This window comes from Manis pentadactyla, chromosome 11 (genome assembly GCF_030020395.1).
Source record: "Manis pentadactyla isolate mManPen7 chromosome 11, mManPen7.hap1, whole genome shotgun sequence".
Classification (NCBI taxonomy): Eukaryota; Metazoa; Chordata; class Mammalia; order Pholidota; family Manidae; genus Manis; species Manis pentadactyla.
Window position 1 is genome coordinate 100,378,564 of NC_080029.1, and position 24,732 is coordinate 100,403,295.

At 34.8% G+C, this 24,732-nt stretch overlaps 1 protein-coding gene across 4 annotated transcripts in view; it reads right to left on the bottom strand.

Annotated features, from left to right (window-relative positions):
• The window catches only part of DMXL2 (Dmx like 2), a 169,547-nt gene that overhangs the window by 117,028 nt on the left and 27,787 nt on the right, over positions 1-24,732 (bottom strand). For all 4 annotated transcript variants that reach the window (XM_036917781.2, XM_036917783.2, XM_036917780.2 and 1 more), the window contains exons 2-8: positions 22,671-22,796; positions 20,633-20,704; positions 17,949-18,027; positions 16,985-17,120; positions 16,273-16,339; positions 2,622-2,800; positions 520-703 (exon numbers count right to left, since the gene is read on the bottom strand). In XM_036917781.2, the coding sequence (XP_036773676.2) occupies positions 520-703; positions 2,622-2,800; positions 16,273-16,339; positions 16,985-17,120; positions 17,949-18,027; positions 20,633-20,704; positions 22,671-22,796 (843 nt within the window). The remainder of the gene's footprint in view (positions 1-519; positions 704-2,621; positions 2,801-16,272; positions 16,340-16,984; positions 17,121-17,948; positions 18,028-20,632; positions 20,705-22,670; positions 22,797-24,732) is intronic.

Consider the following 24,732-nt stretch of genomic DNA (forward strand, 5'->3'; position numbering starts at 1 on the left):
TAATCTAATTTCCTAGAAAGCACTTTTTTGTCATATGTTTAAAAATTAAAAAATTATTTCACTTACAAAATATTAAACCATGAAAACTATAAAGCAATTATAAAAGCTCTCTTATGTCTAATATCTTAATAACATCTTTATTCCTAATGATCAAAGTAATCATTTTTAATTAGAATAAAAGTTTAATCCTCATGAAACAGAAACAAAATAACTTTAATTAAAACCAACTTCAAAGACCTTTACATGTTTTACTAATCACAGCTGCTTACTTCTTTATAATTTCACATTTGACAGGCAAAAATGACAGAATTAAAATTATGTTATTTACCTAGACTACATGTCTGAGACCACTGCTAATGTATTTGGCTTCTAAGTGGCATAAAATGAATAGTTTTACAAGAATAAAACAGTAAGATAATTGCTATTTATTTAGTTTTTAAATGTACCATGTGCACTACTGCATCTCAGCTTACGAATGCCCACCAGACTCCTAACATTTAGCATTTATAATAAGAGTACCTCGAGAGCATGTTGTATTTTGTCTTTGTTTCTCCCAGCATGAGTAAGGTTGCTGGCCGTGCTAGAAGTGGTAGTCTCACAAATCTGCTCACCCAAAAGACAATCTTCTGGTAATAAGGTTTCTGCCCAGAGCCGGCAGACACCATCATGGCATGAAGTTAATAACACATTACAGACAGAACCTCTAATGACAAAAAGAAACAGAAGTTACTAAGGATATCTATGCCATCAATTAACAAAACGCTTTTAATATTTGGTTCTCCATACATAAGGATGACATCAGTACAAAACTAACAGTATGACCTGACAATAAAGGGAACCTACTCAGATAAGAGTAGCCAGCCAGGAAAGACCTCAAAGAAGTGCTGACTTACGGAATTTGTTTTGTGCTGACTTATGGAACTATGTGTAGTTATTTTTCCAGTAACAGTATTGGATTTCCACTGACTATTTCACACTCTCACCAAACTCAATGTATTACCTGCTCACACCTGTGAGGTGGAAGGTTAACTGTCTCTGACATACCTTAGTTCATTAAGATCATGCCTTAAACAGCTAAGCTAAATGACAATATATTTCCAACTGCTTTAGAAATTACACCACAGAGAAAGAGTGACCAAGGAGCTTGAAATCATACACAGTGTCACTGTGAACATCATAAAAACCAGGATACGGTCTTGACAAAGGTAACATAAGTTAATGCCAGATTACACATCTGCTGCTTGAACTAGGCTCTAGAGGAATAGTAGTATCTTTAAACAAACTAAACAGCAGAAAAAAACTAATCACCAAAAATTACAGAATGACCATAAAAGATCTTTAAATGCAATTTGATACACAGCTTATGGCAGTAGGTGCATTATTTTGTATCATTCTTCTTATAATCTAAATGGTTATAAATAAGTAAAAAAGTGAGTATCTTCATAATAAAAAATAATGAGAATATAATTTCAAACTATAAATCAATTTCCACTAAGTTAAAATAAGCAAAAATGTCACTGCATCAAGCAGCTGAAGTGATTTAACTGCTTATTAGGAAAGTACCAAAACTCATTCTCCCTTTACAAAAATGCTTACACAGAATCTGTATCAGTGAAAGGTAAAGCGTTTTGCAAATGTTTTCAAGAGTGCAAATACCTTAAACAGAATAAATCTTTTATTTAGACTCCAAAAATGTATAGATTCCCAATGCTATCATTCACTTACTGAGCACTTCCATAATGTGTGCCACATTCCCATCAGGTATCAACAGTTCTCAGATATATTAAGCAGATAAAATTACCCTCCCTCAGGAATGAACAGATTTCTAAGCAAGCTTTTTTAGAACTGCATATATAACACAGGAATCATTTGTGTGAGCTGTTTTGTAGTTTGTTGAATCTTCTAAATACTTACAAGAGATGCTGTAACAATGAGGAAAACAAAGTAAATCCTTTCAGAAGGCTCTGTTGATAGCTGAGAAACACCTGACAACTTTATTCACTGTATAGGCTATAACTTCCCACCGTATGTATTATTGGCAGTTTATTACTGTTTTATTTCCCTCCTGTGTGTGCTTTCCTGTTACAAACATTTCCTCCCTAGAACCTTCTACTCCCACTACCACTAGCAAGACCAGCTCACACTGCCTGTGACATACTTTGTGCAAAGGCCTGTACTAAGCATTCACATGCACTAACACATTTTAGTTTAACAACTCTCTGAAGTAGGTACTATTACTACCTTCGTTCTACAGAGAGAAAAACTGAGGCACAAAGAGCTTAAGAAATTTAGTCAATCTATAGCATCTCACTACGCTGATGGACAGTGACTGTAATGGGGTATGTGGTGGGGCCTTGATAATGGGGGAATCTAGTAACCACAGTGTTGCCCATGTGACTGTATATTAATGATACCAAAATAAAAATAATAAAATAAAATAAAATAAAAATAAATTTAGTCAATCAGTCACCCTGAAGCTAGTTAACAGCAGGATTTGAGTTCAGGCAGTGGACACCAAGAGCCTACGCCACCATGTTAATGCAGTAAAGTGACCTTTGTTTTCACTATTTTTATAAACAAGTAAATATACAAATTGAAGTTATGTGACACATTTGTCTAACCTGGGCATATACTTGCTAGTTTTACGCCATGAAAAACCTGTCACAGCTCGGGGATGTGCCAAATAAACAAAGGAAAACTGGGTAGATGCCTGTTTCCTTTTCACTTCGTGATGATCCTGAGGTATAATCGAAGACTTCCAGCCAGTCATAGGATACCAGACTTTCAAAAGACAATCATCCTGCAAAAACATATAGGTCAAGATAAAATTAATTTGTATATACACAACAAAATTAGTGGTTTGAAGAAGCTTTAAAAATTAAACTACATATAAAAATTAACATATGACCTATATATCGTACAAAATCAAATCTAAAATAACATTTATTACTTGAAAGAATATTATTATAGAAAAATAAATGGAGTTTGCTCATTATCAATCCTCTCTGCCTAATGGTAGTTTTCAATAAACGACAGAAGCCAAATTAATCCCCATTTAAATATACATGTGTTGCTATGGAGAAAAGATTCTGAAGCTAGCTGCTAGCCCCCTGGATAAGAAAGATGCCATGTTATCAGCCACAGTTCTCATCCTTTCCTCTTTGAAGAGATCTGGAAGGGTAAAACAAACCCTTTTAAATATGAATTGTTTCTTACTCTAAGTGAGAAATCAGCAAACTTTTCCTGTAGAAGACCAAAGAGTAAAGTTCAGCTTTGTGGACAACACAGCCACACAGATTCTTCTTGCTTTTTTTTCTTATAACCCTTTAGAAATGTAAAACCCATTCTTAGCTCATGGACCAGTTTTCTGACCCTGATGAGAAGGCATCTAGGCAGTTATCAGGAATCACCTCCAAGCCCACTTAAGATATTTACAGGTCTAACAATAGGCAATGACTTCATCATTTTACTTAGTTCTAGGAGTTCTGCTGAAGGCCTAAATAACTGCATCTTATTTAACAGAAAATGTCTACTTTGTAGTGCTTTATTTATCTTCAGTGGTCATCAATAGCGCATAAGGAAAAAATTAAATGAATTCATTTATGCAAAAATCTCAATCTCTAAGAAACAATGAGATTATGTATTCCTGGGAAGTGTGTATAAATCCAAATATCTTATCTGGATTAGACAAACATTTGTTTTTCACCATCTTGTTAGTCATTTTCAGTTTATACTGCATGATATGTTTCCACTAATGTCTCATTTATTTGGATATGGATATTTGAATTACACAGCAAATCTCTTTAAGTGCTTAGTCTGAGACAACCACCTAACAATGTACTAGTTGCCTTACTCCAAATACCTTCTTCCCTTTAGCACCATTTTCACCTAACCAAATTTACAGCATAATCTATGGCAGTGGTTTCAGACTATGTACCATAAAAACCCTAGAGGTATCTAGAGGCCCTCAGAAGTTATAAAAGAAAGGCAGAGAGCCTCCATAAGCAGGTTGCATTCTAGCCCCTTCTCCCATTCCCACTAGCCTCCCACTTTCAAACGAAGCAGCTCCGCTCTCATCTTGTTATTGCCTACAGCCCTAAAACCATAAAGAATTAAATTAGAAATCATTAACAGAAAATTCTTAATCTCACCCTTAGAAAGCCCAGTTTTTTTACTCAAAAGGGTAAGCCTCTATTAAGAAATGTTTTTGAAGAAAACAGAATATTTTAAATCACTTTCAAATCTTACAATAAATCAATTGTTACAGAAAGTGTTGAGATAAACTTTATGAACATAAACAATATTTAAACAAACACCTAGCCAGCAAATTGAAAAAGCAATTCTTGAGCTAAAGATTAAACCAAGTATGTCTTATGGGGAAAAAACAGTTCTTTAATAAGTAAGCCTTTACTTTAAGCTGTTTCAAAGTTAAAATACTCTTAAGGCCAAGAAAAATTTAACTCACACATAACAAAAAAAATAGATCATACCAGTAAAAGTGCTCAATGAATGAAATATTAAAATCCTCAAGGTAATTGTATTTGAGTCCCACAACACCTGAACTGAAATCCTGTCATATGTAGCAGAGGCGGTGGAAAACGCCTTCTAGTGGTAGATCACCCGGCTACCATCTGTTTCATCAAGTCAGACAAGCGGCTTTATTATCAGAAGCAGAACAGATTGTGGCGGGGGTGGGGGGATGCCAACATTACAAAGTTAGTATCTGTTCTTTTTTATCAAGAGGATCTTTCTTAGATGTGATTATCTTCTCAAAACGTGAGGAAGTAAGTTTTTTAAATCCATGATATATTTTATTAACCTCCACAGGATCCTTACCAAAATGGCATTCTGTTTCCATAAGAATTATGAAGTACTTAGCTCTTAGAAGAATCGAATTTAAGAAGCTTAAGGAACATGACTAATACAATAAAAAAAAAATACTCAGTAGTCAATTGCAAAGGCTGTGTACAATAAAAATTCAAAGAAAGAAGATACCAGGTATTCTGGAGAATACAACAGAACCACCATTGAGGAGCTTAAAACTAGTTGCCCATTTGAGAGGATATGCTTTTAGGCTTATTACTTGGTTTTGTTTGAAGAACAAAGGCATCTTTCAGATTCATTAGGGATGAGAATTCTTTAAATATTCAGAAGATGTTCAGACAATGGATACTGATCACCCTTCATGGGTCATTAATAATGTTAAAGTACCAAGTGATCCTGTCAAAAGACATATATTCTAAAATAGTCTCAAAGTTCAGCCAGTAGTGACACACAACTGAGGCAAACATCAAACATTGGGTAATAATCTGAAACATTAAAGAGATAATCTGAAACCTTAAGAATATATGAGGGGAAACCCTCCTGCCCTGTTGGTGGGAATGGAAATTGGTGCAGCCACTATGGAAAGCAGTATGCAAGTTCCTCAAAAAACTCAAAATAGAAATACCATACAACCCAATAATTCCACTTCTAGGGATTTACCTGAAGAAAACAAAATCCCTGATTCAAAAAGATATACACACCCCTATGTTTACTGCTGCATTATTTACAATAGCTAAGATAGGGAAGCAACCAAAGTGTCCATCAACAGATGAATGGATAAAGAAGATGCGGTACATATACACTGTGGAGTATTATTCAGCCATAAAACAGAAAGAAACCCTGCCATTTGTAATAGCATGGATGGACCTAGAGAATATTATACTAAGTGAAATAAACCAAGTGGAGAAATACAAATACCATATGATTTCACTTATTTATGGAATCTAAAAACAAAACAAAACAAAATGAACAAAACAGCACTAAACTCAAAGGCAACTGTGAAGTGACTGGTGGTTACCATTGGGGAGGGGTTAGAGTGGGTGAGTAGATAGGTAGGATGAGGGGTAAAAAACTCTCAGTCATAATACGAGTTGGTCACAGGGATGGTAGTACAGCAAGGAGAATACAGCCAATGAGTCTGTAACATCTTCCTATGTTGACAGTAAATGCACTAGTGGGGATGAGGATTTAATAACATGGGTAACTGCTAAACCACTATGTTGTATACTAGAGACCAGTGTAAGATTGAATATCAACTATACTTTAATAAAAAGAAGAATATATGAGGGAAATCAACAGCACACTTCTTTCTAGAAGAGAAGAATCTAGAAAACAGTATTTTTTGTACGTATTTTAACAGTTCATTTCTCATTTAAAGACAATTTATGTCAATATACTATTCTTACTTCAATCAAACTACATTTTAATGTATTTTAATGTATTTCACAATAATCAATTATTATATTACACTTGGTCATGTCCAGATGCAAGTTTATTAAAGAGCCAAATTTCACTCTGAGCAAATTCAATGGGCTTCAGGCCATTTCAGACTTTAAAAATATTAGTCTGTAACATACAAATGGATAATAAAATGTCATTTTAACTGCCGGTACACTATGGAACAGTCACATGATTTACTCAAACAAGTATTTATTGAATGCAGACACTATGTGAACTCCTGGGGATATAGTTGGGGCAAAGGAAAAGACAAGGACAATAAAATATATTTCCTAACTACACAGAGCCTACAGTAAATAAGGATACAAATTATTGTTTTAATTATAATTATGGTAAGCACAACAAATGAGAAGCATAATATAAGAATATTTAACTGGGAGACTTGACCTTGTCTGGGAGAAGTTTCCTTAAAAAAGTGGTATTTATACTGAGAGTTGAAAGATACATAAAAGATGGCCAGGCAAAGAATAGGGAAGGATAAGCGTCCCCTACAGAGAGAACAGCTCACACCCAGGCCTGAAAACAGTAAAGATCAAGGCTCTAAAAGGCCATCAGTCAAGGTGGGAATAAGCTGGAGAGGGACACAGGACCAGATCATACAGCAGAGCCTCACAGACTATGGTAAGGATTGTGCTTTTCATCCTATAAACAGGAGTTATGAGTAAAACAATGGTATGTTCAGGTGGCCCCAGCTGCTATAAGAAGACAGGAGCAGAGGATGGCTGCAGATGTTAAGAGGCCACTGTAAGGGTCCTGAGACAAGAAGATGCTAACTTGGGTAGAGGCAGTGGGGTAATAGAGAGGCAGAGAAGTGGACTTAACCCAAAAAGATTTGTTTCTTCCTGTGATCCCAAAGATTGCTGAAATCCAGTGATTCTAAAAGTGCTTAAGTTTATATTTTAATTTATGCACAAACAGGTGGGCCTATCCTTTTGACACATACCCGAACTGCTTTCTCTGTGTATTACAGGTCATTTGACATAATTAACCATTCCCTCCTTCTGGACCTTTTGTTTTCCTCCCCTAATGTAACATTCTCCTGGTTTTCCTCCCATCTTAGTGGCCACACCTCAGCATTCCTTGTATGTTTCTCTCACTTTTTTCCCCCATTTTCTTACTGTTCAAGGATTCTGGGATTTCATCCTGAGCCCCATTCTCATCTTCATCGTACATTTTCTCCCTAGTTAATTTCACCCAGCCCCCTGACTTTAGAACACCATCTTTTGGATAATGAATGCAAACTCGGTACCTCTAACCCTGCCCTCTCCAGGGACCTCTTGACTACCTTATCCAAATTGATATGTTAACCCGGATGCATGTCAAACTTTGATCTAGCCACTACACTCCAGCTTTCACAAGCTTTAACAAGCCCTGCTAATCCGTCTCACAGCATTTGCACTTGGTGTCTCCCTGGCCAAAAATTCCTTCCTCTGAACTCATACAACTGTCTCCTTCCTATTATTCAGTTATTAGTTTAAAGTTACTTCCCCAGAAAAGCCTTCCCTAAAGACCACTCACTCTGTAGACACCAAATCACACTACTACATCATCCTGTCTTAATTTTCTGGATAGCACTTATTAATACATAATGCTTTTTCCATCTTTCCTCATTAGAAGCTAAGTTCCATGTAGACAGGAACTTTGTCCTCTTCACCATGAGACTGCCAGACATAGAACAGTTCCGGACATACAGTGGCATTTAGAAAAGATTTGCTGAACATTTGTAAATTGCTAATTTCAGGTATAATTTCAAGTTACCTTTTCCTTAAAACTGCAATATCCAATACAAAGAGACAAATTTTATATGTGTACATACATATGTATGTATGTGTACATATATATATATAAGAGAGAAAGTCTATCATTATGTAAATACAACTATTACAGATTTTTGTGTGCCTTGTAAGTACAGATTGCTAGAATTCTGAAATGCATTTTCTTTGACCAGGTCTATGACAAAAAGTACATCAGATAATATATATGTCAAAGTACATGCCTTAAAGAAAACTTAGGTATATATAATACTTGCCCGTAATCATTGTGCCATTAATGTTATTCAAAAGAAGGTAGTAAGAAAACATGCTTCAAATGATGCATAGCATACACAATAGCCAAGTTGATGGCAGAGCAATGACTAACTGGGAATGTTATAAAGCTGTATTCCTGTAGGAATCTAGCTCTCTGATCACACTGAATTGGTCCTGTATTAAATCATCATAGCGTCATAGCTACTTTGGACTCATTAAACCACAAAAATGAATAATTTTACTAATCATTCATGAGTATATGGTAACCCTAAGAAAACAAGAGTAACAAAAAAAAGAAAGAACAGATCTGCGGTATGGCAAATTTTCATAGTCAAGTATTAGGAGTAATGACACTAGATTTTAAAGATTAGAACTTCAAAGGTGACTGCCTAGTTTTAGAGATCAAAGGCAAGAATTATATTATTTTTCAAACTATTTTCCCTGTGATTCTGGTAAGCTTTCCCTTTAATAGTCTTGCTTTTCAAACACTGAGGAAAATTCCTCCTGCACCTCTACATTCTATCTAGAAATATTAAATATTAGTTTTTTTAATTTATAGGTGACTGAACTGGCATACCAAATTTTTCAGTGCTGTTCTTAAAAATATAGCTTATTTAATTTTTTTCTTTCAATTTATTTATCTTTATTTACTTTCCTCCTGTTTTCCTTTGGCTCCTTACTTTCTGCTTTGCCAAATTGTTTAGGTAGCTCTATTAATTGAGGAGGAGGAAGAGGGGGGCAGAAACAGGCAAAGGGGGAGAGGGAAAAGGAGAAGGGAAAGAAAAGGAAGAAAGAGGAAGCCCACAGGGCAAGGAACTGCAGGCAGCCCCAGCTCATGAAGGACGCTTCTAGCCAACAGCCAGCAAAAAGCCAAGCCCTCAGTCATGCAACTGCTAAGAAATAAGTTCTGCCAGCAACCTGCATGAGCTTGGAAGAGGGTTCTGTCCTCGTCAAGTCTCCAGATAAGAAGTCAGCCCAATTTATGCCATTACTGCAGCCCTTAGAGTCCCTGATCAGAAAACCCAGCTAAACCATGCCCAGACACTTTACCCATGGAAGTTAAATGTGTGGTTTTAAGTTTGAGGTAGTTTGTTATGCAATAATAGCAAACTAATGCAGACTCCTAGTGATAAGTGTCATGAGTAAAATTAAGGCAGGCAAGGGGAAGAGAGTCAGTGGGAAGTGGGATTGCAATTTTAAAAGGGGTGCTTAGGGACAGCCTCACTGATGAGGTGACATTTAAGAAGTTAAAGGGAGATAAGCCATGCAGGTCTCTGGGGTAAAGAATTCTCTAGGTAGAGGGAAAAACAAGTGTAAAAGCTGTGTTTAGAAAAAAACAAGCAGTGTGGCTGGAGTCAAGCTTGCAAGAAAGAGAGTAACAGGAGGTAAGGTAAAAGTGATGGGGGATCCAGTAAGCATGGAACCTGGTAAGCCATCATAAAGAACTAAGCTTTTACTGAATGAAATGGGAAATGTTTCAACAGTTTTGAGCAGAGGAGTGACATAATCTGACTTGTATTTTTTTTTTAATCATTCTAGCTTCTGGTTTGGAAATACACTGTACAGACAAACAGCCAAAGCTGGAAGATCAATTAAGAATTTAATACAAGTGATAAGTGATGGAGGCTTCAACCAGATTATAACTACAGAGAGGGTAAAGAAGTAAGCAGATTGTGAATATATTCTGAATGTAGAGCCATTAGGGAACTGGAGTGGAGGCAGGGGTAGAGATCAGGAGTTCCATTTTAGACATGTTTCCTTGAAGATGTTTATTAGTTACATATATAAGCCTGGAGATCAGAGCAGAGGTACAGGCAAAAGACATAAATCTAAACGCACTTGAAGCCATGAGATAAGATAGCCAAGAGAATGAGTATGGTCAGAAGACAGGTCTGAGAAGTAAGCCCTGAGTACTCCAACATTTAAAAGTAGGGGAGATGAGGTGATACTAGCAAACTAGAGGGGCAACCAGACAGCTACTTAGAAAATCAAGAGACTGCTATGTCCTAGAAGTAAACTGAAAAAAATTGCTTAAGTGGAGGAAGTAACCATTGTGTTAAATCATGCTAATGGGTTAAGTAAGAACTAACCAGAGGATTCAGTTACAGGAACTTACTGATGACAGTTTCAGAGGATTGATGGAGAGTGGATGCAGCACAAAACCTTGGAGACAACAGCTACAACCAACACTGTCAAGACTGGGCAGGGAAATGTGTCAGAAGCTGAGAGAGAAGGTCAGGAGAGGGTTTTTGTTGTTTATTTTAGAATGAACAAGATTACACGCATGTTTGGATACTATGCTGTATTAGTCAGCTTGGGCCACCATAACAAAATACTACAGACTGGGGGGCTTAAATAAAGAAATGTATTTCTCACCGTTCTGGAGGTGGTAAGTCTGGTGCCACATGGTCAAGTTCTGGTGAGACCTCTCTTTCTGGCTTGTAAGACAGCTGCCTTCCTGACTGTATCTTCATGTGGCAGAGAAAGGGCAAGCAAGCTCTCTAGTTTTTCTTCTTACAAGGGCCACTCTCTGTTCATCATGAAAGGTACCCTCATGATCTCATCTAACCTTAATTACTTCCCAAAGGCCCCATCTCCAAATACCATCACACTGGGGGTTAGAGCTTCAACGTATGAATTTGGGAAGACACATTCAGTCTGTAACATATGCTAATGTGATGCTCCAGAGGAAAAGAGAAAACCCATAGAGAAGAAAGGAGACAACTGCAATAGTGGTGTTCCTGAACCAAATGGGACCTAGTACATGAGTGAAGGAATTGGCCTTATGTAAGAGCAAGGACAGTCCAATCACAACAACACAAAGGGAGGCGGTACATACAGGCACAGATGTAGGGAAGTGAACAGAGGTAGGTGGTAGGAGCTTGTCAGAGTTCTGTTCTGACTGCATCTATTTTTCCAGGCAAGAATTCATAGTAAACAAATGCTGAAGCAAGAACTGGACTGTCATAGGGAATCTACCAGTACCCAGTGGCAGACAGCTTCAGTTTTAAATAGCTTCACAGAGACAATGCATACAGTCCACATAAGGTGAGAAACCAGATGAGAGGTACCTGCATAACCTCAGGGAAACCACTAGGGCTTATCCTTTCAGGGAAGGGTGAAATGGAGGACAAAACTCTCTCTGGAAAGGGATATGGTAAGGAAGAGTCCATCTGCACCTGCACTGAGAGGAAGGAAGAGACCACCTGGCATTTATCTGTGTGGCACAACTTCCAAGCTGAGGATTTAGTTGGAGTGGGCTTGCCCCCAGGTGCCTGGTAGAAGCTTTATGAACATTTTCTGTAAGAACGCGCACTCAACCCAGGCCCTGACGAATCCCCACAAATGCCCTTGCAATAAAGACTGTCTCAGTGAAACACAAAGCTAGCTTACTGTGGTGCTTTGATACCCAACACATCTGGTTAAAAATCCCAGCTCTGCCTTCTGACTAGCTCTGTATTCTCCAGAAGTTCTCGAGCTGCAGCGTCCTCTTCTGTGCAACAGGAGAGCACGATCTGCCCACAGGCTTTGTGAAAGCTCTGTATCTGGTACATGACGCCCAGTAATTAGTAGCTGCTGTCATAACAGTACCAGTAGTTATTACTCTAACTACGAACTACTTTTAAGTTTTACTTAATGCAAAACAAAAACTGTCACCACCTGTAAAGTACCCCTGCATCATCTATCCCAACCCGCAAAATAACTGAATCTGACTCACCCGTTTCCTGGACACCCATGGATCAAAGAAAGGATCACAATAAAAATTAGAAAAATTTATGTTAAGAATAGTAGTGAAAATAATACATATCAAAATGTATGGAATTAAAAAAGACTTGTGAGATAAAGCTAATTAAGCTTAGAGGGAAATCTACAGTGTTAATGTATACACTGCAAACAAGGCTGAACATACAGTTTTAAAAGTTGGGAAAAACAAATAGTAAAAAAACAAACAAATAGAAATTAATAAAACAGAAAACATGTTAATGCATAAATCTACAAAACCATCTCATTAAAATTGAAAAACTCTTAATGAGATGAATCAAGAAAAGAGAGAAGGCACAAACAACCAGTATCAAAAATGGAAAGGAAATCATCACACATGTATTACAGATTTTATAAAGACAAGATGTTTTGCACAACTTTGTCAATAAATTTGAAAATTTAGATAAAACTGCCAAATTCTAGATAAATATAACTAAGCAAAACTGACATTAAAAAAAATAAAATTTGAAGTCCTATATCTATATTTTAAAAATTGAATCCCACAAAGAAAATCTGGTCCAGATGACTTTACCAGCTAATATTTAAGAATAAAACTACATCAATCTTGCACAAACTTTTTCATAGAGTACATAAAAGAGAACTTTTCAAACCATTTTATGAGACTAGCAACACTGATAATAAAATCTGTCAAACACATTATAAAAAAAGAAAAATTATTTGCCAAATCTCACTCTAACACACAGATCTCATAAATCCTAAGCAAAATATTAGCAAACCAAACCCAGCAAGTTGGCATTATTCCAGAAACACAAGGTTTACTTAATACTTGAAAATAAATCCATGTATTTCATCATATTAATTACTTAATAAAAGAGAAAAAAAGGGAAAAAATTACAGTCTCATTACATGTGGAGGAAGTACTGGCTAAGATTCAATGTCATTTCCGATTTTTAAAAAAATTCTAGAAAACTTCTTTTATCTGAAAAAGATTATCTATAGTAAATACCTTCAGTATACATCATAGTTAGTGGTAACAGAGTTAAAGAGTTAAAGATATCCTTTTGAAACTGGGAGCAAGAAAAAGATAAAAAACACTTCAGAGTTAGAAAAGGTGAAATAAAACTCTCTTTATTCACATATAATTATGCACTTAAAAAATCTGAGAGGATCTACTGGGGACTTAGAATAAATGAGTTCAGTAAGACTGCTGGGTATAAAACCCAATATACAAAAATTAATCGCATTTCTATTTACCAGCAATAATAAGAAAATGAAATTTATACAATGATGCAATTTATAACATCACATCAAAAATGTCAAATACCTAGGAATGAATCTTACAAAAGATGATTAGAACCTCTACACAGAAAATCAAAACATTACTGACACAAAGAAAAAGATCTAAAATAAATGAAGGGCTATGTCATTTTCATACATGGGAAGACTCAAATATAAAGATATCAGTTCTACCCAAACTGATCTATAGTCAATGCAATACACAAGAGGTTATTTTATAAAATTTATCAAGCTCATTTTAAAATTTATATGAAAATAACAAGGGCCAAGAATGGATAATCTTAAAAAAGAAAAACAAGATGTGAGGACTTGCTCTACCAGATACCAAGATAATTTTAAAACTATCACAACTAAGACAAGGGTCATTGGTACAAGGAAAGACCACTGGGCTAGAGAAAAGAACCCAGAAACAGACCCACACATATATGGACATTTGGTTTTATGACAAAAGCAGGGCAATGGAGAAAGAAGAGCCTTTTCAATAAATTGTGCTGGACAACTGGATATCCATATAACAAAAATGAAAGTTGACCTCTTCCTAAAAATTATTACACATGGATTTTAGACCTAAATGTGGAATTCAAAAAATAAAATGTCCAGATTTCAGACCAGAGGTTCTTTTCCAGAGGTCCTGTGACCCAAGGGGACTATGAATAGAATTCAAGATATAAGAGATATTTTTGATACATCGGCTGTATCCTCTCATGCCTTAACACTTGCAGTATGCTAGTTCCACCTGACAGCATCCACATATCTTTGCCTGAGGTTGTCTAGGAGTTGTTTATGAGAACTGAGAATTACTACTCTGTCCTCACCAGCCCTCAACCAATGACTGATAAGGGTGAGGAACATGATGTTGTAAGAACAATGGCTCCCAGAGTTACCCAGAGATTTAAGCTTGTTCATCACCTACATGAGAATAGACCCTCTATTACAAGTCTCCACATCCTCCCTCAAATTCAGTATATTTCTTTGTGATCATTCCCCATATTGATTACTTTCACTCAAATCCTAGTCTCAGGATCTACTTCCAAGAAGGCTCAGAGATACCAGCAACTTGCCTGGGAAATACAACTACTTCTCTTTTTTCATAACTGCTAATTGAAGGAAATGCTAAATTTCAGTCGTGTTTAAAAGCAATACACCAAAGTAGTATTAGCAGCAGATGTGACTTTGTCTAACAGAAATCACAGGTGTTTTAATATTACATGCCAGTTGCTGCAGAGATCTCAAAACACTTTTTACACTCACTACTTTGAAATTGTTATTAGCTAGTTTGCTACTACATTGCACACAACTGCAGTCTTCCTGTCTATAATGTTATCAACTGTTGAGCAACTACCTCTGTGCCAACTAATTATTGAGCCACAGAACAGTTCAGCTCAGTGTTCTACAACCAAAGATTAACTCAAAAAGCCCTGGATGTATTCTGGCGTTCTTGGAAAACCTATCCTTGTTTTGTAGCAGAATATGAGTTTTAATTCCATATACAACAATTAAACACAATTAAGCTTTAGCTTGTGATTTTTAAATGTAATTTTTAAACCTAATTTTTTGTTATTGATGTATTAACTAAAAAGTACATAATGGCTATTATCACAAACTTATTTTTTAACATCTTGAAGCTGAATTTCAGTAACTCTATGGTATCATTTTTATAAGCTCAAAGCTATGCAAATTAAACATGGGAATTTATACGTGTGAAACTATTAAAAAAAAGCAATGAAATAAAACATGAAATTCAGGATTCTGGTTGTCTGAATAGGAAGGAAAGGAGGAAGGAGATCAAGCAGGAAGATAAGAAGCCCATTCGTTTTATGTTCTTTGTCTCAAATTGGATAGTGGGTACATGTATAGTTTGTTATATTGTACATAAAAATACTATACGTATTCTTTTGTACTTATGAAACATTTTCTAATTTAAAAAGGAACACACATAGAATAATCATTCTTGGAAATTAAAAATGTGATAGCAGGAAAAGTATTTCAAAGTTAAAGTTGAAAAATCTCCCAGAATTTAAACAAAAAGATGAAGAGAGGAAAAATGGAAGGGTGGGGGCAAGTAAATTAGAGGATGAGTATAAAAGGATCCACATCTGAATAAGGGGAGATCCAGAAAGAGAGAAAAGAGAACTTGGACAGCGACTAAGCCAGAGTGGAGCACACAGAACACACATTGCCTGGATACCTCCTACCTGACATTAAACTGAGAGAAGATCCAAAGACTGTGAGAGGTTTGGGGGAGGGATGAATTAGGTTTATAAAACACTATGTAAACAGTGAAACAAAATAATTATGACCTCTGAAATAATTATTCTGTGAAGAATAGTTTATACAAACTTAATAATCCAAACAGTAAGTACCGATTTACCCAAATATTATGAGATACCCACATCAGGAAGACAGGAGAAGGAAAGTATATGTGTGTGTGTGCTAGAAGTGGAGATGGGACTAGGGATACTAGCTGGGGAACTAAAGTCTCAGCTTCCACAACAGGAAGGCAAAAGATAATGCATAAAACTGAAAGGAAAAAGTATCAAGAAATAAACAAGTTATTCAGGAACATAGATGCAGATGCCAAAATATGCAATCTGACAGTAAACTGCCTCTAGAACACAGGAATTAAGAGCAGGAGGAAGGGAGTTCTTCTCATTGTGAATCTACTAGTACTATTTTACTTTTAAACTTGTGTTCATATGTTATTCTTTAAACATAAAAATTAATTTTTAAAAATGTTGATTTTAAAGAAAGTTCAAATAATAATAATGATAGCCACTATTTCCCAAGTGCCTACTACCTATGGGGAACATATCAGATCTTTTATCACTCATCCTGAGGCCAGCTTGCAGAGTAGGATAATCCCAATTTTACAGACGAGGAAGATGAAAATGAAAATGAACACAGAATATTTTAAATTGGTATTTTTTTTTGTTTGGTCCTTTACCTTTCCAGCAGTAGCAAAATATTCACCATCAGGGGACCATTCCATCAAATACACAGATACTGAAGTTCTAAGGTAAAAAAAAAAGTTAAATAGCATTTGAAAAATCTGAAATACTATATATATATGTTGGTCAAAATAAAATTTTCATATCATCATCAGAACAAGAGTGTTGTGTTTTCACCTCCCTAAAAATACAAATGAATTAATTAAAACGAATACAAACTTTGAGGCTACAAAGAATACAATTAACATGCATAAATGCTATCTCCACCTACATGTCCCACACCAACATCCTAAATATAACATGTTAAAAACTGAGCTCAGGTAATTGCTCCCCTTCACAGAATCCATATTGTTAAAGAGACAGCCATCCCTCCACTTGAAAGAGTGGCTGGCAACTTTCAATACAACTTCCCCCTCCCCCTCCCATACACATCTTATCCATTAATGAGTAATTCCTATGTGCCAATCTTGTCAACCCAAGTTCTGAGGTTATTCCTATGAAAATATTTTTGCCCTTTTTCAAACAATCGACTGTAGCACAGGTTAAAGGATGATACTACACTATTAAGGGTTAGGGTTTGAAGAAGTCTACTTTCTAGGCTTCTAAAGGCTATGTCACCATCAAAAAATAACGATGATTGTAAAAGGGAACATATTTTAGGGAACTTTTTTTAAATTAATGAACATAACAACAGAGTTAGACACTAACTTGCACTGCCAGATGCACTTCCAATCATTTAAAATGGGAGGAATTTTATTATCAATTTCTTCCTCCTCTTCTAGAATGTCACCTCCTGGAGGAGCCCACAACTGAACAGAATCAGTTGCTGTCAACAATCTGTTATCTGAAAATTAAAGAATGTTCTGATGAATAAGCAAGGATTACCTAGAGAAAGAAATGTACATGTAAGCTTCTATTTAAGTTTATAATAATGTATTCTGTGAAAAATAAGTAATATTGTCTATGAAAAACACATGGGGTATATCCACTTAAAAGTTCTAAGAATCCATTAGACTAAAAAGAATAGTTCTTGAGGGACACTTAAGAACAAAAAAGAAAAGCTTATTGGCAAAGAGCTACTGTGTGGCAGGTAAATCTCCTTAAAAAAAAAAAATAGTAGAATAACCAAAAACTGGTATATACAACATAGAATGTTCCTAGGATATAAAACATAACTAAAGATAAATGACATTTGTTTGTCTAACATAACTAAAGATAAATGACATTTGTTTTTCTACACAGAATATAAAAATTACCCTAACTGTGAACATAAAAAGGAACAACTATCAGTTGAGGTTTCTAATCTTTCAAAATTAAAAACAACAATTTCCTGAAACACAAGTAACAAAAGGTAGGGTTTTTGGTCTTGTTTTACCTTCTTTTCTGTCTTAATAAATACAATAAAAGTAAATGCAGTACATTTGAACTAAGAAAACATCATCACTGTTTCTTGGAATAAAACATTCACAGGCAGGGCAAAAGAGCACAGACCTAGTAGTAACTAAGTACTGGACAAAGCAGTGTATACCAAGGAGAAAAAGTATACTCCCACACTAGAAAAAGAAAAAATACTAATAATCATTTTCTTATGATGGAAGACTATATCACAATATAATTACACATTTAAAATAAGTGTTTATTTTTCTTATTTCTAAGTATAATTGCTAAATACCTTGAGGATCCCATGCTAAATTGTATGTCACGGAACTCAAAAAAAACTGTCCAGTTTTAAGCCACTGACATTTGAGTTGCTGAAACAGATGAAGAGAAAAGATATTTTTTAAATAACATCCATAAACACTACCATTTTATCAGTTTCTTTAAGACCTTATAATCTGAAACAAAGACATAAATATTTCATTACCGTTTTTAAAGTAACTTCCAGTGGTTCCACTTACTATTTATTCTGCCTTATCAAGCTGCTTACCATGTCCACACAAAACATGATCTCTCAGGCTTCCTTCAAGTTTATACATACATTCTTACTTAGGATATCTTTCCCTCTCCTAACCTGCAAAATCCTATGCTTACATCCAGATCTAGCTAAATTGTCACTTCTACTGTGAAGCCTTTCCTGACATCCTGGCACCACTCATAGCACTTTTTACATTCTACCATTATAAAGCTGGTCACACTGAATTATTATTTGTTTATATGTCTGACTCTCCTATTAAATTGCAACTCTTCAAAGGCAGGAATTATGCCATGGTAATTATGCCCTAATAAGCTTTGTGTCTCAGTGTTGTAATGGCTGATATACACAATAAATGTTCAATAATGTTCATGACAAAATAAATGCACATTAGAAAGAAGTGGAAATTATCATCATCCTACGGACTCAATGTCTAAAACAAAACTATATATACCTCCCAAAAAGTCAACAAATTTGAACTATATATGAAATCTGCAAACCTGACCTATATTTATTTGAATACTTTCCATCCTTTTTTCTTACTCTTTCCATTCTAAAAAGTGGAAAGAAGATTTGAAATTTAAAAGTCAAAGGCCTTTGCCATGAAATATAACATCTAGGTAAAAAAAGAAAAAAGTGTATATATTTCTTTGTAGCACATAAACATAAAATGTCCGCTGCGAAGTATAGTACAATGTATACATCAACTGCTTGGCAAATAATAACAATTAAATAAATGGCAAGTCCCTCTCTCTTTACAGTATTTTTTAAATATTTAACAAATTATTTATTCAAGATTTCATGACTATCTACAGGTAGAATTTAAAATAATATTGTGAAACCTAAATTTCATTATCCAAACATAATTTTATATTTTTTTATCAGGGAAATATGGTATTTTTTAAACTTTACCACTGCTGACAAGAGTCACAATAGTATTTTAAAAACAACTTATTTTAAAGTAGTAATTAAAGTAGTAGGTCTATTTTAAAGTAGTAATTAAATCAGTCCTAAAAGTACAGACATCCCTACCATTCTTTCCTTTAGTATTCCTTAGAGCGCAATCTGTAGACCAACTACATAGCAGAAATTTGTGGAGGGGAACCCTTGAATCTGAATTTTTAGTATGCACTATATATGACTCTTACCTAAAATTTGATATCCATTTCTTAATACTATCATAGGGAAAAGACTAATATTTTAATTCAATTATTTTTTTGGAGATGTAAAAAAATATTTAAATACATATATTTAATGAAAAATATCAAAACCACTTGTTTCAATGCATTTAAGAGTACACTCAAAAAAAATTTTTTTTTAGTTACTGGTAATATATACTCTTGGCATTCAGATTTCACATTGGCAATTTTGACTATTTTTGAGTGGTGGTGGAGTTCTAATTTTTAAAGGGGTTGATAATTCTAACCACATAGGATTTTCTAAGTATTAAGTAAAATAAATATAATACAGCACCCAGAATGAATCTGGGTGGTTCTCAATGTAATATGCTAGACCACTTAGCTGATAAGTGAGTTCACCTATGACTCCAACTTGTTCATTTAACAAATATTTAGGAGCACTTATTATGCTCCAGATACTCTCCTAAGTATTTGGGATGCATCAGTGAACAAAAGAAACAAAACTCCCTACCCTCATGGAGCTTACATTTTAAATAGTAAACAGTGAATAAACAAACAAGGTAAGTGCTACAGAAAAAAGTTTAAAAATAGAAGGATGTGGGGGGGTGGTATAGAATAAAGATAGTAGAAGCAAGCAGCAATTTTTAAAAGGACAGTCAAAGTGGACGCCTCTGAGAAGGCACTAGGCAAAGACAAAGGATCTGCAAGAGCTGGCCCTGGACCTAAGAACATTCCAGAGGAGAAAACCAATGCAAAGGCCCTACAGGAGATGGGTGGTAACTATTTGAGAATAGTAAAAACACTCATGTGGCTAGAGTGATATCACAAAGGACAAAAATATATGAGATGAGCTCTGAGAGGTAATAAGTGGGTACGAGAAGGAAGATAGGCTGGTCTATTCTAAGGCTTTCTGGCTTTGAATCTGAGAGAAATAAGGAGCCATTATAGAGTTTTAAGCATAGAAATGTCATGATCTGCACTGTTGCTAATAGAGAAAGGGGAGTAGAAAACAGGTATCATAGACTAGGCTAGTTATCTAGACAAGAAGTAATAGTTCAACTAGGGTAGATACCAATTAATAAGGTACTAACTCTCAATTAGGAATATTCTAGAAAACTGACTTTTTAAAAAGCCTGGGGGGTATACTCCTAGTGAATGTAAAAGATCTTACCATAAAGCACCTGACCATCTTCACACATTTCAGACCACCTTCAGCACCAGCTCCTAAGAGGCTCTTTATTGCTAACAAATGGATTCTTCACCTAACTTACTTCTTAAAGTTTTCTACTATCATTTAATACTTACACACTTTCTCTTATGAGAATTTATACCCAAGGGCTCAAAAATACAAACAGCATTACCATATGAAGCTGCAATCTAAAAAAGAATGAACAAAGCATTAATATTTTGGAAAAGAGAAAATAAAGATAACTTCCTTTTCACAAAAATGTATAAACTGATTACATATAATACAATTCTGACAGTATTCACGGTTTATCCCTTTCATAAACATAACTGGAAAAGTACTGAACTTAAAATCCTTTCTCTGTTACCAAAAATTCAGCAGGCCTTATTTTACATATCAAGTACAAGCTTGATCTATTCAAAAAAAATCATCCTTTTTTCTTTTTTTAATTTATTGGAATACAGTTAATATATAATATTATATTGGTTTCAGTGAAATCACCCTTTCTAAGTTTTTAAATATAGAAATAACTTTTTTTTAACAAAGATATTTCAATGGTATACCTATCAGATATTTTATAATCCAGTGAAAATAATACAAAAACCATGAGAAGTACAGAAAGACATCAAAGAGTTAATATTTATTAAAAATATATCAGATAAAGTGACATTAATTACACCACAAAACAAAAAACACCAATTGGGAAATCCATCTAGAAGGAATAGAGAAAATGGACTAAGGAGAAATCAAAGAGAAATCCACTACAAATGGAGGAGAAAGGGCTACACAGACATCTCCAGAGGACTGAAGCTAGAGATTCAGGGCCAGGAGAATTTTGCTCCAGGTCACATAACTAATAAGAAAGGACATACATACCTAATAAGAAGGGACATTAATCCCTCTGTTCTTAGAAGCTACTTCACTGTTTTTCAATAGTGCCTTGAAAGCCAGCTCCCAATTCATCCTCTTCTGGGCAAGAGGGAATCAACTACAGGGAACAGCTCAAAAGCCATTCCTTCTGTCACCCCTGAACCTGTAGGTCATCCTATAAAACTATAGTAGATATACATTCTTTCAAGGCCAGCAAAAGAGGTCTGCTGTGATTTCAGCACATCCTCATGCCAAAAAGTGATTTTAACTTCTACTTAATATCTAATATTTCTTTCTAAGAAAAGGCTTTTAATCTTCAATGGTAGGGGGACAGCTACTTAAAATGGCTGGCTGAGGTAACACTTAGACATAAAGTGTTATGAATGATCATGTTGAACATGTCCATCAATGAATAGATGATTATAAATGGCTAACACAAAGTCATAAATATGAAAGTTATCACCACAAGGACTGGGATAAAGGCAATAAAAGAAGATGGCAAACAAAGACAATAAATCAAAGATGTCACAATTTTGCCTTCTTTACCTTCAGCCAGGTAAGGAAAAGTAGAGACATAGTTTTGGACACCAAGGTCTTATATATGAAAAAAACTTTGCTCCCAGAAGTTTGCTTATTGAGATTATTACCAGCATTTATTAAAAATCATTTCTGAACAACTATACAATGCTAGGCAGGTTTAAAGCTACCCTGCTTGCCTTAGGAGTATAAGCAATACAATTAATGAGAGAAATTTGACACTCTCAGTGTTTTCTAAAAGGTAAGCCATGCTTATGAAAAAAAGAACTGGGAAAAAAAATCAGAAAACCAAAATGCAAGTATCAGAAATACCAGGAAATTCAGTGTTTCAATACTAAGTCAGTTATATCACTGGATTGTCATATTGTAGTAAATTTACACAAATATTAAAGCTTCAGACAAGCAGCAGGGAGGGACAGTAGGCTGGTATAATGATCATAATTTATAATTTGGCATGTATTTGCATGATTACTATTTATCACCATGAATATTATGATTTCATATATCCTTGATAAAATTTGCTATTACTCAGAAAATTAATTAATATATAATTAATTATCACATTGCCAGATTAATGGCTCTTTATAATTTGTATACAGCCTATCACTTTACCCACTCCTATCAATAGCCAGCTAGGCAAGGTACAATCATAAGAAACTGTAGGCAAGCCTGGTAGAAAAGGAGAAGAATATTCTGAGATTGTTAAATACATTAAAAGATGACATTTAATAAAGTAATTAAATCCCTTACTCTTCCTTGCTGGTTAGAACACTCCACACAGCTGACTTGGATGTTTCCATGCTTAGCACCAGGAATGATTTGCACACATTCAAAATCACTTGCCAGAATAACAATATCACAGCCTGATCCATATGCCTAAAAAGAAAAATGTTATATGTAATGTAACTTTTGTATCATTATTAATAGTTTATCTTAATTTTATTGCCATTGTAGTGTATATTCTGACATATTTTATAAAAAGTTAATGAAAGAATATTAAGAATATCAATTTACAAGTAAGAACATTAAAAGTTACATCAAAAAAATAATGGGGTGATGACACCCTATGCATTTTCATCAAACAACTGCTACCAACAGGAAAAGTATTCTTCCAGTTCTTAAGTACTATAGCCTCTATCCCTACAAGTCATAAATCTTTCCAGTTCAGAATTTCTTTCCAAATCTCATCTCAGTAAACCCTAAAGAATAAAACCTCCCTCTGAAAATGATAAGGCATTGAAGGCTTCAATTGTGTTCCAGGGTTCAAACAAGGCCTGAGAAAGATCAAGATGGAAACCAGATGCATTTTCCAACACAATTCTACAAAACTTAAAGAGCTGGTTAAATACACATGAACCCCTTAGGCAAAATTATATGCACTAAGGCAAAAACTAAACCTAAATTCATCAACTGCCTAAGGGAAGCCATGGTGCAGCCTGCCTGCACTTTCCCCTCAATCTCACCAGGCCTGGGGGAGAGAGGACACTAACCCAAAGTGGGTGGGTTTTCCCTCTCTCTCTCTCTCACACACACACAAATTAAATAAAAAATAAACTGATTCACATAACAAAAAACATTGGCAAGTACAACTATATTGTCTGAAAAACAAAATATAACACAATATTAATTTAAGTTCCTGGAAAATTTCCTCGTTCAGCATAACTATAATGAGTAAAACTACTTTTTCTTCCTATTGCCACACTTCTTGATGTATGCTATTCCTGTCTTGCAACTTTGTGAATTTTGTAATGATATAAAGGACAGAGGATGGGGACATTTTTCTTTTTCTTCCAAACATATATATATAATTTATGAAGTAGTATTTTTTTCCCCACCATTTCTACAGCATTAACCAATATGGTAATGTCCTACAAAACATATCCAAGAGCCAAGGGTGACATGTGATGACATCTAAGTCAATGACCCCTGCCCTGAAGAGGTCCGCATATGACTGCTAACAAAAGAGAAAATGAAGATAAAGACCAGGAAGGAAGTCAAACACTTTCTACTTGTTACTAAAACTTCCAATGTTGCCAAAACCCTGCGATAACTACTATGAGTCATCTTCAACTTACATATTAAAAATATCAAGAAGTTCACCAAAAGAAAAACAGAATTTTAAGCAAAAGAAACATGGGAAAAAAATCACTCACAGGAGGAAATAACTACTTGTACTCTTATAGACAAGGCAGATTTGCTATACCATGCATTCAAGAAAGCTAAACTGAAAGGGAATATTGAGCATAGGCAGAAGAAATACTTGTATTACCCTGCTAATCTGTATATTATTAATCCACATCAAAGAAAAATATTTTCTGTAAATATGTATGGTGACAAATGTTAAGTAAACTTATTGATGATCATTATGTTGTACACCTGAGACTAACATGTTTAAGAACTCAATAAAAAAATTATATTATTAAAATAACAAAAATAATCTTATCCTTGAACAGCATTTCACACTTTCCAAAGTGCTCTATAGCATTATCTCCACAAAGTGGATTGATGTTAAGAGCACAGATTTACCTAGTTTGGAATCACACATGCAGAATTTTCAATTTGGGTTCTGCCATACTTTATTATCTTAAGTAAGTTATTTAAGCTCTCTGAACATTTCCTTGTGGTAAAATGGAAGAAATAATACTTTTCTCTCAGGTTAATTGTGAAAATTAAATGGAAATCTACTTGCAAAGTGTTTAGCACACATTATTCACTTAACAAAACAGAACTGCACTAGGGATTGGGAATAAAAATCATAAAATGTGGTCCCAATAAGTCTAATGGAGAGAACCAAGTATCACCAATCACAACT